The sequence below is a fragment of the Oncorhynchus masou genome, chromosome 6, assembly GCF_036934945.1.
Source record: "Oncorhynchus masou masou isolate Uvic2021 chromosome 6, UVic_Omas_1.1, whole genome shotgun sequence".
NCBI classification, from domain to species: domain Eukaryota; kingdom Metazoa; phylum Chordata; class Actinopteri; order Salmoniformes; family Salmonidae; genus Oncorhynchus; species Oncorhynchus masou.
In genome coordinates, this window is record NC_088217.1 from 60,044,538 (window position 1) to 60,058,115 (window position 13,578).

Sequence of the window (13,578 nt, forward strand, 5' to 3'; positions counted from 1 at the left end):
ACATCAAGGCGGTGGCCCGTTCCTGTAGGTTCATGCTCTACAACATCCGCAGAGTACGACCCTGCCTCACACAGGAAGCGGCGCAGGTCCTAATCCAGGCACTTGTCATCTCCCATCTGGATTACTGCAACTCGCTGTTGGCTGGGCTCCCTGCCTGTGCCATTAAACCCCTACAACTCATCCAGAACGCCGCAGCCCGTCTGGTGTTCAACCTTCCCAAGTTCTCTCACGTCACCCCGCTCCTCCGCTCTCTCCACTGGCTTCCAGTTGAAGCTCGCATCCGCTACAAGACCATGGTGCTTGCCTACGGAACTGTGAGGGGAACGGCACCGCAGTACCTCCAGGCTCTGATCAGGCCCTACACCCAAACAAGGGCACTGCGTTCATCCACCTCTGGCCTGCTCGCCTCCCTACCACTGAGGAAGTACAGTTCCCGCTCAGCCCAGTCAAAACTGTTCGCTGCTCTGGCCCCCAATGGTGGAACAAACTCCCTCACGACGCCAGGACAGCGGAGTCAATCACCACCTTCCGGAGACACCTGAAACCCCACCTCTTCAAGGAATACCTAGGATAGGATAAAGTAATCCTTCTCACCCCCCCTTAAATGATTTAGATGCACTATTGTAAAGTGGCTGTTCCACTGGATGTCAGAAGGTGAATTCACCAATTTGTAAGTCGCTCTGGATAAGAGCGTCTGCTAAATGACTTAAATGTAAATGTAAAAATGTAATTATTTCTCCAAAATGTCCATTTATTTGGCACATTTGATCCAGAAAAACACTGGTTCCAACTCGCGCAACATGACTACAAAATATCTAATAAGTTACCTGTAAACTTGTTCCAAACATTTCAAACAACTTTCCTAATACAACAGTTGCTATTTTTTAACGTAAATAATCAATAAAATTTAAGACGGGATAAACTTCAATACCGGACGAAAACAAAGTGGAGCGAGCTTTCAGTTCGCTCACCCCTAACAAACAGTACACTAGACTCGACCCTCGTTCTGTATAGTCCTATTTCTTAATTTCTCAAAGGAAAAACATCAACCAATTTCTAAAGACTGTTGACATCCAGTGGAAGCCATAGGAACTGCAAGCAAGTGCACTTAGAAATCTAGATCCACATAGAAATCCCATTGAAAACACTGTTACCTCTGACAAAAAAAATCCTGGATGGATTTTTCTCAGGCTTTTGCCTGCCATATCAGTTCTGTTATACTCACAGACATCATTCAAACCATTTTAGAAACGTTAGAGTGTTTTCTATCTACTCTACCAATTGCATGCATATCCTAGCTTCTGGGCCTGAGTATCAGGCAGTTTACTTTGGGCATGCTTTTCATCCGGACGTGAAAATACTGCCCCCTAGCCCGAAGTGGATAATTATTAAAGGCACAGTAAATTTAGTGTATGTAAACTTACTGTGAATTATAAGTGAAAGAATCTGTCTATAAACAGTTGTTGGAAAAATTACTTCAACTGTATGTAGTTACGTCCTTGTGCTGTACTTCTCTATTAATGTTATGTATTATGTCATGCTTTATGTTTGTGTGGACCCCAGGAAGAGTAGCTGCTGCTTTAGCAGTAGCTAATAGGGATCCTAATAAAATACTAATGACTAGTAAAATGAAAGTCCTGAGAACGTCTTAAACAGGTCCTGACATGATGTCCTGATAACTTACATGGAACTAGCCAAATGTCCCTCGAGAACTTTCCCTTGGGACCATCATGCGACTTTCCCTTGACCATCATGAAACATCCCCTTGTGGTCATTGAATGTCACATGGATGTCCCACATCTTATCAGAACCAAATAGGAACCTTTTCATAATGTTCCCTAATTGACATCAAAATACCTTATTATAATGTTATACTGCGACCAACTGGGACCTGTGCTGAACGTACTGTTATGGTCCCTAGGATAATGTAATTTCCCTAGAACATTCTTAGAATGTCAGTGGGATAACGTCTCGCCGAAACTCTTAAAGTAACCTAATGGAAACGTTGCCGAATGTCCTTAGGATGTTCCCTGTTTGCTGGGTGTGCTCAAAGGTAAATACCAAACAGATGTCAATAAAATGTATTCTGTACAATTAAAATGGTCTGTTCATTCTCCACACTGTCTTTATTGCCAACTTGTTCATCTAACCTAGATGTTCTTTTCCCTAGACACCAGGAAGTGATTTCCAGCAACCATTTTCCGATTTAAGTCACAGCCATTGAACATTTTGTCACTACACATTGAGGTAGATGGGAAACTCATCGAAGTGTATAAGGGCAAACTTAGCATAAGGCAACACCTCACAAAGTCTACCGACTAGATACCGGGTTGGGATGTCTGCATACACTATACACGGTCAGACTTTCCTGACCATGTTAAGTCTATGCAGTCAGATCTCCATGTACCAAAGCAAAGCTCCAATGGTAAGTAAAGCAACACCAAACACAGTGACACAAAGCAAAACATATATACATTGGCACCAGCCCCATTGGAGAAAACAGCATTACCTCTGAATCAAGAGCAAGCAAGCTGTACTCTGTGATAAGGTTTGGAGTTATGGAGAGGGGAGAGGTGGGGGAGGAGGTATTGTACCTCATCCTTTTGAAGTGCACACACATGTCAAGCAACTCATACGTCCTCACAACACAGCATGACACAAGAAGCAAAAACTCTACATACACAATCTGTATGTTAAATGTGTAAATCTGTATGGCACATATAAATGGTAGCTGACATTCACAGACAATATATGGATGAACAAGGTTAGAACATGATTCCTTGTGGATTATGGCAAAGAAGTGTAGAAATGTGGTGTACAGACATTACAACCACAGGTCATTGGTCTATAATATCTAGCCAGACAGGAGAGTAGCTAACTGGTATGATGTTCCATTCAGGGAGCGCACCGGTGACAAACAGTGAGGGTGGAGCATAGGCAGGTTGCACAACAGTTGTATGGAGGATGTTTGGGTGAGTAAATGCAGACTCAATTTGGAAAGGAAGGGAGGGGGTTGACATAATGTGTCAAGCTTTTGGATGTTTTGCTCAGAGACATACTAGAGCTTATCTTGACTCATCCCTATTGTAACGCAATAATTACACTGTATTGCGTTCCTTGTAGTAAGTCAGACCTAAATATTTGAAAATAAAGTTCAGACATTTGAGCATTTGCCATGATAACTGAATAACTTAATTTACGATCTTGCTTTACAGTTATAGTGAACCATTTTTGCATATGGCACTTGGATGATAAAAAAGTACAAAATAATGTTCTAGCCACGAAAAAAGAAAAATGACAATCATAAAGAGATTGTGGTAGATGAAAATAACCCAATTTTTGTCAGATATTTGTGTTTAAGCCGTGTCTATATCTGTTTTTCTACCAAATGTATAACGGAAAAATAGATACATATTCAAATCAGCCGAAAAGATTAATACATCCATGAGCAAAACTACAAGACAACTATGGGTCAAACAAATGTCAGGGATTTTTAAATAAACAAACAATGACAATAATAAGAGGGACGATTACCATATATACTTATGGCACCAATCTACATTAGTCTCAATGGAATCAATGACAGCCAGCTACACTTTTGTGGACCAGACATGCAAACAAATGCATTAAGATGAGGAAAGAGAGAAAATAAAAATACAAACAGAGAAGTAGGAGGGAACAACCAAAGTAATGTCTGTAAAATAACAGAAGAAAGAAATCTGTCTATCGAGCAATAATCACCTTCACTGGGGATGACAAGTATGTACGGCGTGGTATTTTGTCCCCTACCTATTACCACTAAGAACAAGGTTTATAATTCCCGGTCAGCATGCATGAGAGAAAAAAGAAACAAAGAAAATGTTTCTAAAAAAGTCGCCTTCATCGTTTCAATTTCACATTTAGCACAGTAGTAGGAAAAAAATCAACACCTTGAAGAAAACTATGGGCATTATGATTATACAGTATATATAGATGGTTGAATATATTAATTTCAACAAGATTCTGATAGCTTCCATTAAAGGAAAAAGGCCAAGTAGTAGAAGTGCTTCTAATAGCATCTTTGGCTCTATAAATCTACTTCAGAGGAATATTTTAGAGGTTTGATTCTCAGTGCATGTGAATGGGACATTGGAATGCAAACATTAGTATTAACTGTTGATTCTGACTGGAAGAAGGATAAAAGGAGATGGAGTAAAACATGGAAAAGAACACAAAATATGTTTGAACTTTGTGGCAGTTTCGATCCAAAATTGGACCTCAACTTTTATGGTGTCCGTATTAGGACAGCCTCAATCTCAGCAACATTTCCTTGGTGTTAGCGAACAAGAAGCTCAAGAATCCCATGTTAACAATTATTATTATTTGATTCTATAAAGTATAAAACTATAAAATCCATTCATATTGAAATAATCAAGCCGTGTATTTGTACTTGAACAGATGAAGGGTCACAAGGTTTAAAATACATGTATTTTCCAAAGCAGACACACAATCAGTGTGTCTACAAGTATAGACTCTAATCATTGTAAAGAGCTCAATTCATAACAGAAGGATGGTAAGAGAAAAGAAAGGAAAAAGCCCACTGATGAGGATAAATGTTTGACACAGACAAAAGAAAACAGGAAAATTGACAACTAAATAAGAAGATTATCGTCAATGCACAATTGTATGTATGTCTAAAAAAATAAGCAGCAACTTAAAAAGAAAATGGGAGGAAATCAAACATAATAATTAAATGGTGAAATGCGTGAACCTGTTTTTAGTTTTTGTCACATCCATTACATTAATGGATGTTGTCCTACGATACGACTGATCCTTAATGTGTTCTTTTATAAAGATGGTTCAGAGAAAAGAAAAGAAGTGGAATGGAGAGAAAAAGAAAAGCTGCACAGAATCTTGGACTGTATAGACCGAAACCATGCAGGTTCAACACTGAAAAGATTGTGGGGCTTGTGGTCACGTATGCCTTTAAAATAGGGAAAGTCTACCTCTATGCAGGTGTACATATACCACTCTCAATACAATTTGCATTCATTGGGCCGAGTTGTTGTTAAACATGTATATCTCTGATTTCATTGCATCAAGTAATTTACTTCCTACGCATGGAAAATGTAAGAAGAGTGCTCATACCTTTAGTAGCCAGTCTCACACAGTTGATTTTGGTTTCCTGAAAGGACAGAAACAGACATAGTTGTTCAATTATATTGTCCCAACACAGTTATGTCCATCACTCTTGTCACGTTCCACTGGACTTGGGGCTGAAATACAACAAGACGGCACAAGAGAAGAATGGGAATGGGGAAAGGGTTCAGAAATACAGACATTTCAGTCATAGTACTGTGTACACTTAAAAACTGCTGACCCCTAAAGCAGTAAAGGCATTTGTGCTCCAAATGGCATCCACAAGATCAGTTGAGGGTCTCAATCTTTTTGGGTTACCATAACCCGTAAGTACCTCATCATGTGCATTTTACAAGTAGTCCTACTGTATGTTTTTATAGCACCATTATAGCATTTGATTAAATAAAGCTATTTCTCTCCAACTTTAAACTTGGATTTCACATGAAGTTAGGAAAACCTAGCCCTATATATAGGGTGGATGGCTTTACGTCCCAGACTTCGTTTGGAGAAAAGCTATTAGCGAAACGCTAAACCAACCACTGAAACGACATCTATCATTGAGAGAAATAATTGTCATATCTGTGTGTGTGCTGCACTCAGGGCTGGCTGTCAGTCTTTTATTAGCGAAAGGGTCCGTAAAAGGATCTATACAGAGCCAACATGGTAGCTCAGGGCCTGTCACACAGCCACACAGATGCTGCAATCGTTCATCACCCTCTCTGCTTCTCTTGCTCCGGCCCTTTCTCTCTTTTACCTCCCCTTATCTCAATATCTCCCCATCCCTTTATTTCCAGACCTCAGCCATCTCTAAAATAGGTCCCCAAATGGACCTCAGTGTGAGGAGATTAGTTACCACGGCAACAATAATCTTGGTAAATAATTTTTCACTGCAAATGGTCATGTTAAATAAACTTTGATCAAACCATCCCAGCATACAGGGACGTCCTGAGGACTTTCGGCGACGTTCCCATTAGGTCCCTTGAGCGTTTTAGCATGACGTTATCCCTCTGACGTTCCGAGAACATCCCATAATGGTCCCAAGGGAACGTTCTCTAGGGGACCTTTGTCTAGTTCCCTGTAAGTTCCCAGGACTTCACTGAGGATCATGTCAGGACCTTTTTAGGACGTTCCAGGACTTTCATATGACTAGTTCACAGGACGTCATGTGATGGTCCCTCTGGGAACGTTCTCAAGGGGACCTTGGAAGTTTTTGTCTAGTTCCCGGTTTGTCCCGGGGACGTCACGTGATGGTCTCAAAGAAACGTTCTCCCCAAGGCACGTGGTCCATCAAGGCCCTGATTGGTGAACCAATGATCAATTCACAGCTCTTGTCTTTCAGTAATGTTACAGTGATTGCTCCACTAAAAGTTTTGCGATTATGCTGCGGTACTTTGTGGTTTAGTACGGTACCCTGCGTCAACACTTCAATGCTCCAGATCAGTACAGAGGGCATTAGAGCACTGATTATGCTTTTGGGTCCTACTGTGTCTCTAAAGGACAATGAGTGGGCGGCATAAACCTAAATAGAATCTGATAGTTGTGCACGACTTCAGTATTACTTACTAAAACTGTTGCTACACTAAGGTTTCTAGTATTTCATTTTGTTAGGATTATATTGCTCTTACTGTAGTAGTGTAGCCCGCTCCAGACCGGTCACGTTGTACAGTGCCTGAGTTGCCCAATGTTCTGTTACTGCATAGCAGTGCAAGCTGGGTTGCTACAGATGCTGGTTCAATACCCGTGCCCCCCTCAACTGGGCGACCCATGAGATGACTGTAGGTTTTTGGTTTCTTGCCCTCTAAAAACAGAAATACATCATTCTAAATAACAAACTGGCTTTATTTACAAATTAGTAACAAAGTCTCACCCCATGTTCAAGAATGGCCTTTTTCTTGCTCATTTTACGTTATTTGAAAACAAAATAATCGCCAAAATGTTTTTATTTTTTAAACAAAGAGATTATTATTATTATTAATTTAGTATTATATAAAAGCACCTTGGATATCCTCACAGATATATTATTGACCCTGTTATTAGCTGGACAATATTTATTGGTCATATAGGTCAAGGCTCCCGAGTGGTGCACATTGGGATTGCTTTGCAGTTCACCATCTGTATCCACTGAAATCGCACAAGGTTCAAGGCACAATGGCAGGGGGCACAGGATGGGTCACAGAGCCGTGCACAGAAGATGGCCCTAGCCCATGGGAAAGGGAGCAGGAGGAAGGGGGCAGCAATTTAAGGGACATTGCATTAATAATGGTGGTGACTAGGGAAACATTCCCTAGTTATGGATTCATGACAAATTACTATGGGAATAAATATCACTGAATTACAGAAATATTGCAACAAAGTTGTCTAATGAAAGTAAACAAATGGTTGCTTACTGGAAAATACTCTTTCAAACACCGGTTTCAAACAATGGTTACGTTGTATAGCGCTATTATGGCTATTAGCAGGTAGTTGGACAATGGGCTTGCCTAGAAGGAGGGTAGGGGGAGAATTCTATCGTCAAATGTATTTCTAAGTTAGGTTGGCTGTATCATAACTGGCCCGTGATTGGTTGCAATTTCAATTTAATCCACCAGAAAAGACAAAACAAATAATACCCCCAAAAGTATTATTATGCATCACATCCGACCATGGTTAGGAGTTCCACAGGGTGGCGCACAATTGGCCCAGTGTTTCTCTCCCTCGAAAAACAGAAATACATGTTTTGGCCTTTACAAATATTATTTTGGCCTGTATTCAGATTGCAATCGCTCACAATCATTATATATTATCAAGTTGATGGCACAGTCATATAGAGGCACCTACACAAAGCGGCGTGACTCACTCATTCATGGCTTTGGATCAAAATAAATAAGTACCAACATTCTTTCTGATAGTCTTTAATAAAGAAATGTTTTTGTTATCCTGACCTGGACACCATATACAGTATTATAATAGCCCATTATGTGCTATTAGCAGTACAATATACCTTTACAACCACCTCTCTGTATTTTGATACAGGGCCTCCCCAGTGGCACAGCTGTCTAAGTCACGGCAATGCAAAATGCGTTGCTGCAGATACCCATGCCGGCCGCCACCGGGAGACCAATGAGGCGGCTTTTGGTTTTCATTTAGAATCCTCAAATATGTAGTTATTGGCAGAGAATCACATCATATTTTTTGTTATACTGTAGGCCTACCGTAGGCGGCATGAGTCTCACTAGTGTTGAGTAATGTGCTGTTAAAAGTGGTGTAGGTCTTATTTATTTAAAGAGCATATTGAAGTTAGAAGCAATAGGATTTGAAGCAATAGCCTACAATTATTTTAGCACCGTTTCGCACTGCTCTGAGTCAAGCATGGGGACTTGTCTTGAGATTTTTATTTTGGGTATTGGTTAGACTACAATTATGGTGTAGAAATGTTATGCTCTTAGTATAACCTTTATTTAACTAGGCAAGTCAGTTAAGAACAAATTCCTATTTACAAGGAAAGTCTACTCCTTCCTCCCCATCGGGGAATTGAACCCTGTACTCCCGACTGTCATGTTGTACAGCACCATATTTTCCTACAGCGCCATAATTTCCTTTCCATCCTAACGAAACCCAGATTTTTTTTTTTCGTGGAATAGATACACCATAATATTTATCAAATTAATTTAGCAACATTTCTTAAAATCAGTCCCATATACTATGTTCTGCAAAAAAAGTTTTAAATTATCTACTACAGCCACTATTGAAGGCTATCAAATGCTTCTCAAAGATGCCCTTTGGTGGTCAAACTAGCACTAACTAGCATGGTACCAGAGGATGGCACTTAAATAGCATGCCATAGAATTCTGCGCACCAAGTAAGCTGTGCTGCAGTAGGCTGAAACTTTTAAAGCACGAACCACTGTAGGGACACCCACACAAACAAACCGAGCTTTTAACAATGTTTTCAACTTACATATTTGACACAATTGGCAGTGGTGTAAAATACTTAAGTAAACATCATTTAAAGTACAACTTAACCAAAAAATGACTTATACAGTGCCTTGCGAAAGTATTCGGCACCCTTGAACTTTGCGACCTTTTGCCACATTTCAGGCTTCAAACATAAATATATAAAACTGTATTTTTTTGTGAAGAATCAACAAGTGGGACACAATCATGAAGTGGAACGACATTTTATTGGATATTTCAAACTTTTTTAACAAATTAAAAACTGAAAAATTGGGCGTGCAAAATTATTCAGCCCTTTACTTTCAGTGCAGCAAACTCTCTCCAGACGTTCAGTGAGGATCTCTGAATGATCCAATGTTGACCTAAATGACTAATGATGATAAATACAATCCACCTGTGTGTAATCAAGTCTCCGTATAAATGCACCTACACTGTGATAGTCTCAGAGGTTCGTTAAAAGCGCAGAGAGCATCATGAAGAACAAGGAACACACCAGGCAGGTCCGATATACTGTTGTGAAGAAGTTTAAAGCCGGATTTGGATACAGAAAAGATTTCTCAAGCTTTAAACATCCCAAGGAGCACTGTGCAAGCGATAATATTGAAATGGAAGGAGTATCAGACCACTGCAAATCTACCAAGACCTGGCCGTCCCTCTAAACTTTCAGCTCATACAAGGAGAAGACTGATCAGAGATGCAGCCAAGAGGCCCATGATCACTCTGGATGAACTGCAGAGAGCTACAGCTGAGGTGGGAGACTCTGTCCATAGGACAACAATCAGTCGTATATTGCACTAATCTGGCCTTTATGGAAGAGTGGCAAGAAGAAAGCCATTTCTTAAAGATATCCATAAAAAGTGTTGTTTAAAGTTTGCCACAAGCCACCTGGGAGACACACCAAATATGTGGAAGAAGGTGCTCTGGTCAGATGAAACCAAAATTGAACTTTTTGGCAACAATGCAAAACGTCATGTTTGGCGTAAAAGCAACACAGCTCATCACCCTGACCACACCATCCCCACTGTCAAACATGGTGGTGGCAGCATCATGGTTTGGGCCTGCTTTTCTTCAGCAGGGACAGAGAAGATGGTTAAAATTGATGGGAAGATGGATGGAGCCAAATACAGGACCATTCTGGAAGAAAACCTGATGGAGTCTGCAAAAGACCTGAGACTGGGACAAGAGATTTGTCTTCCAACAAGACAATGATCCAAAACATAAAGCAAAATCTACAATGGAATGGTTCAAAAATAAACATATCCAGGTGTTAGAATGGCCAAATCAAAGTCCAGACCTGAATCCAATCGAGAATCTGTGGAAAGAACTGAAAACTGCTGTTCACAAATGCTCTCATCCAACCTCACTGAGCTCGAGCTGTTTTGCAGGGAGGAATGGGAAAAAATGTCAGTCTCTCGATGTGCAAAACTGATAGAGACATACCCCAAGCGACTTACAGCTGTAATCGCAGCAAAAGGTGGTGCTACAAAGTATTAACTTAAGGGCGCTGAAAAATTTTGCACGCCCAATTTTTCAGTTTTTGATTTGTTAAAAAAGTTTGAAATATCCAATAAATGTCGTTCCACTTCATGATTGTGTCCCACTTTTTGTTGATTCTTCACAAAAAAAGACTGTTTTATATGTTTATATTTGAAGCCTGAAATGTGGCAAAAGGTCGCAAAGTTCAAGGGGGCCGAATACTTTCGCAAGGCACTGTATCTGTACTTCACTGTACTATTTATATTTTTGACTACTTTTACTTCACTATATTCCCAAAGAATATAATGTACTTTTTGCTCCATGGATTAACTGATAATTAGTGCAGATTTAGTGCAGATGGCTCTATTTTGTTAAGTGCAAATATGTATTATAGGTAATGAATGTGTAGTGGACTTCTGAAATTCGGCAGACTTTGTGGCACAGCAGAAAGAACAGAATACCCAAAATCCAGAGGTTGTACATTCAAATACCAGGTGGGGTCATGTTGAAAAATGTGTACTAAGTGATCATGTCAAATATCATTGTCATTGTTTAGAGATTTTTACACTATTTTAGCTGAACAGTGTACCACTTACCTTAAAACCCCGATGCCACTTTACTTTAATGGTTTGGTACCTGGGACAATCAGGGGATCATGACGCAACGTCCAAATAACTTCCTAAATAAGTCCTTGGGGGAGTCCCTGGGACAAACTGGGAACTAGACAAAACCTCCAGGGTATCATGACACTGACTTAGTATCCCAGGACAAGACACACCCAACATCAGACTGTCAATCATAACAAATGTAATAACACTATTGAACTAACTTTTCCAAAGCTAATTTTCAATTTTTTACCTGTTTCTCATTTTCTTGCTCTGCAAAGAAAGCTCAACAGACTCTTGGATAAACGAGCAGACAGACAGAAGAGAGGGGAGGTGACCAGTGCAAGGCTATATACCAGTGCAAGGCTATATATATACTCCAAGCTTCATCAGGCAAGCTGACAAGGCTTAAATAACAGGAGTACATCACTTAAACAAAGTGACAGCTGAGCTTTGCCTTTGCCCCTCTAGTCCAATAAGGCAGTGACAAACTGTCAAGCACTTTTTTAGGATGATTCCGGGCTAGCAGAGGAGGAGGAAAAAATATGTCACTCCAGGCAGTACAATCCATTATTTGACCGATTCACTGAGTTTGAGTGACAAGCCTTCGCTGGATTAGGGCAAATTATTAAACCAAATATGACAGGCATTAGACAATTTGCTTTTTCAAATAATCACATTGATTTAAAAAAAAATCCTCTGTGAGTATTACATCTCGTGTTCACATTTTATCAGTCAGCTAAGGCTATGTGGAGTTGGAGGATTTATAAAAATATGTGTGAATTGAAAATACTTTGTTATCCTTCATACTACCAACATATTTTAATGCATGGATAACCAACTGGGGTCATTTTAAAACTATAGGAAAAAGCAACAATCATAGCAAAATATCAAATTAATTCTCATCAAAACATCATAAAACATTTAAACAATGTTATCTGAAAAAATAAGACTAATTTTAGCAAAATTACAGTTAATTACAGTTAAATAAAAATGTATGTCAAACCTACAAATCCCTTTGAAAACATGTATTCTAGTGTCAGTTGACGACAAAGTGTAAATATGATCATTTTGGTACCTCAGTACATCACAACGAGTAAATTAAGGTTGGGTTTGGATTACAAATATGTCAACTATCCATGCCACCTTTTGCCCAAACACAGTATAAAGGCCAAGCTCCACATGCAAATCATCACCTTTGAGACCGAGTGAACAGCCTTTTACGGATTTTCCATGAATTAGCATATTCAGTATCGTTTTAGTATCGTTTTAGTAGTGGCATAGTATCCACTAGATTCGAGTTAGATTATTATTGGAGTTAGTGTAGTAGTAGTAGTAGCAGTAGCAGTAGAATTAGTAGTAGTTGGCATGACCAACTACTACTGTTAGCGTGACCATGCCTTCGGTTCAAAAATGCATATCCTTTGCAAGGACCCTACCATATGCAATAGGTGATTGGAATTTTTCGGTCCCTGAGTCTGCACAAGTAATGCTAGCTTTGTTAGCTGTCTCCCAACTTCAACCTTGTGAAGATGTGCTCCATACTGCCAATGCAGTTCCCACAGTCTTGCTAGATTGTCAGATAGCATCCGACACTACCACTTCTGCAGGCTGACAACGATCATACCCGCGACCAGTGGTTGTGAGTATAGCTAGAGACTGCTGGTTATGTATCTGAGTATGTATATTTTGAAAGCTAATCATTATCACTATAATTCTAGCGAAGCAGGATAGATGAAGTTAGCTAGCTACCTAGTTAACGTTAGTTGGCTACTTCAATGCATCTTAGATTTGGCTTGAAAACACAGTAAGATTTCAAAATGAGGCAAATAATTAGCAGGAAAACCTTTTGTCAAACGTTTCCATGTCATAAGACTGCTGAACAACTAATCAAAATGACTATTTACATTGACCCCCCTTTGCTGCTACTCGCTATTTATTATCTATGCAAATTCACTTTACCCCTACCTACTGTACATGTACATATTACCTCGACTAACCTGTACCTCTGCACATTGACTCGGTACCAGTACCCCCTGTATATAGCATCGTTATCGTTTTGATGTTTTATTGTTATTTTATTTTATTTAGTATATATTTTCTCAACTCTACTTCTTGAACTCCATTTTTGGTTACTTGGTTGTAAGTGTAACATTTGTTAAAGTACCCTGTAAATTTCACCAGGTTCATATATTAATATGTCATGTTGATTTGTCATTATGCATGCCTACATCCTGGGAGTAGGGGAGTGTGTACTTACGTTTTGCCCTGCGTGCTTGTGCTCAAATCATTTTGATGCACTATGAGAGGTAGGCACGCTTTTTCTGTCATCTTCAGAAAAGTTTGATTATATTAAGCACAAAGTCATACACACAGTGTTTTGTTCATGAATAATGTTGTATATTTAGAGGTTACTCATAAGTGGATGGTATTGTTAAGATGCACTT

The 13,578-nt window shown here is 39.6% G+C and overlaps 1 protein-coding gene across 1 annotated transcript in view; it reads right to left on the reverse strand.

Annotated features, from left to right (window-relative positions):
- The window catches only part of LOC135542364 (receptor-type tyrosine-protein phosphatase T-like), a 553,030-nt gene that overhangs the window by 202,176 nt on the left and 337,276 nt on the right, over nt 1-13,578 (reverse strand). The window contains exon 13 of the mRNA XM_064969287.1: nt 5,128-5,164. Coding sequence (XP_064825359.1) covers nt 5,128-5,164 — 37 coding nt within the window. The remainder of the gene's footprint in view (nt 1-5,127; nt 5,165-13,578) is intronic.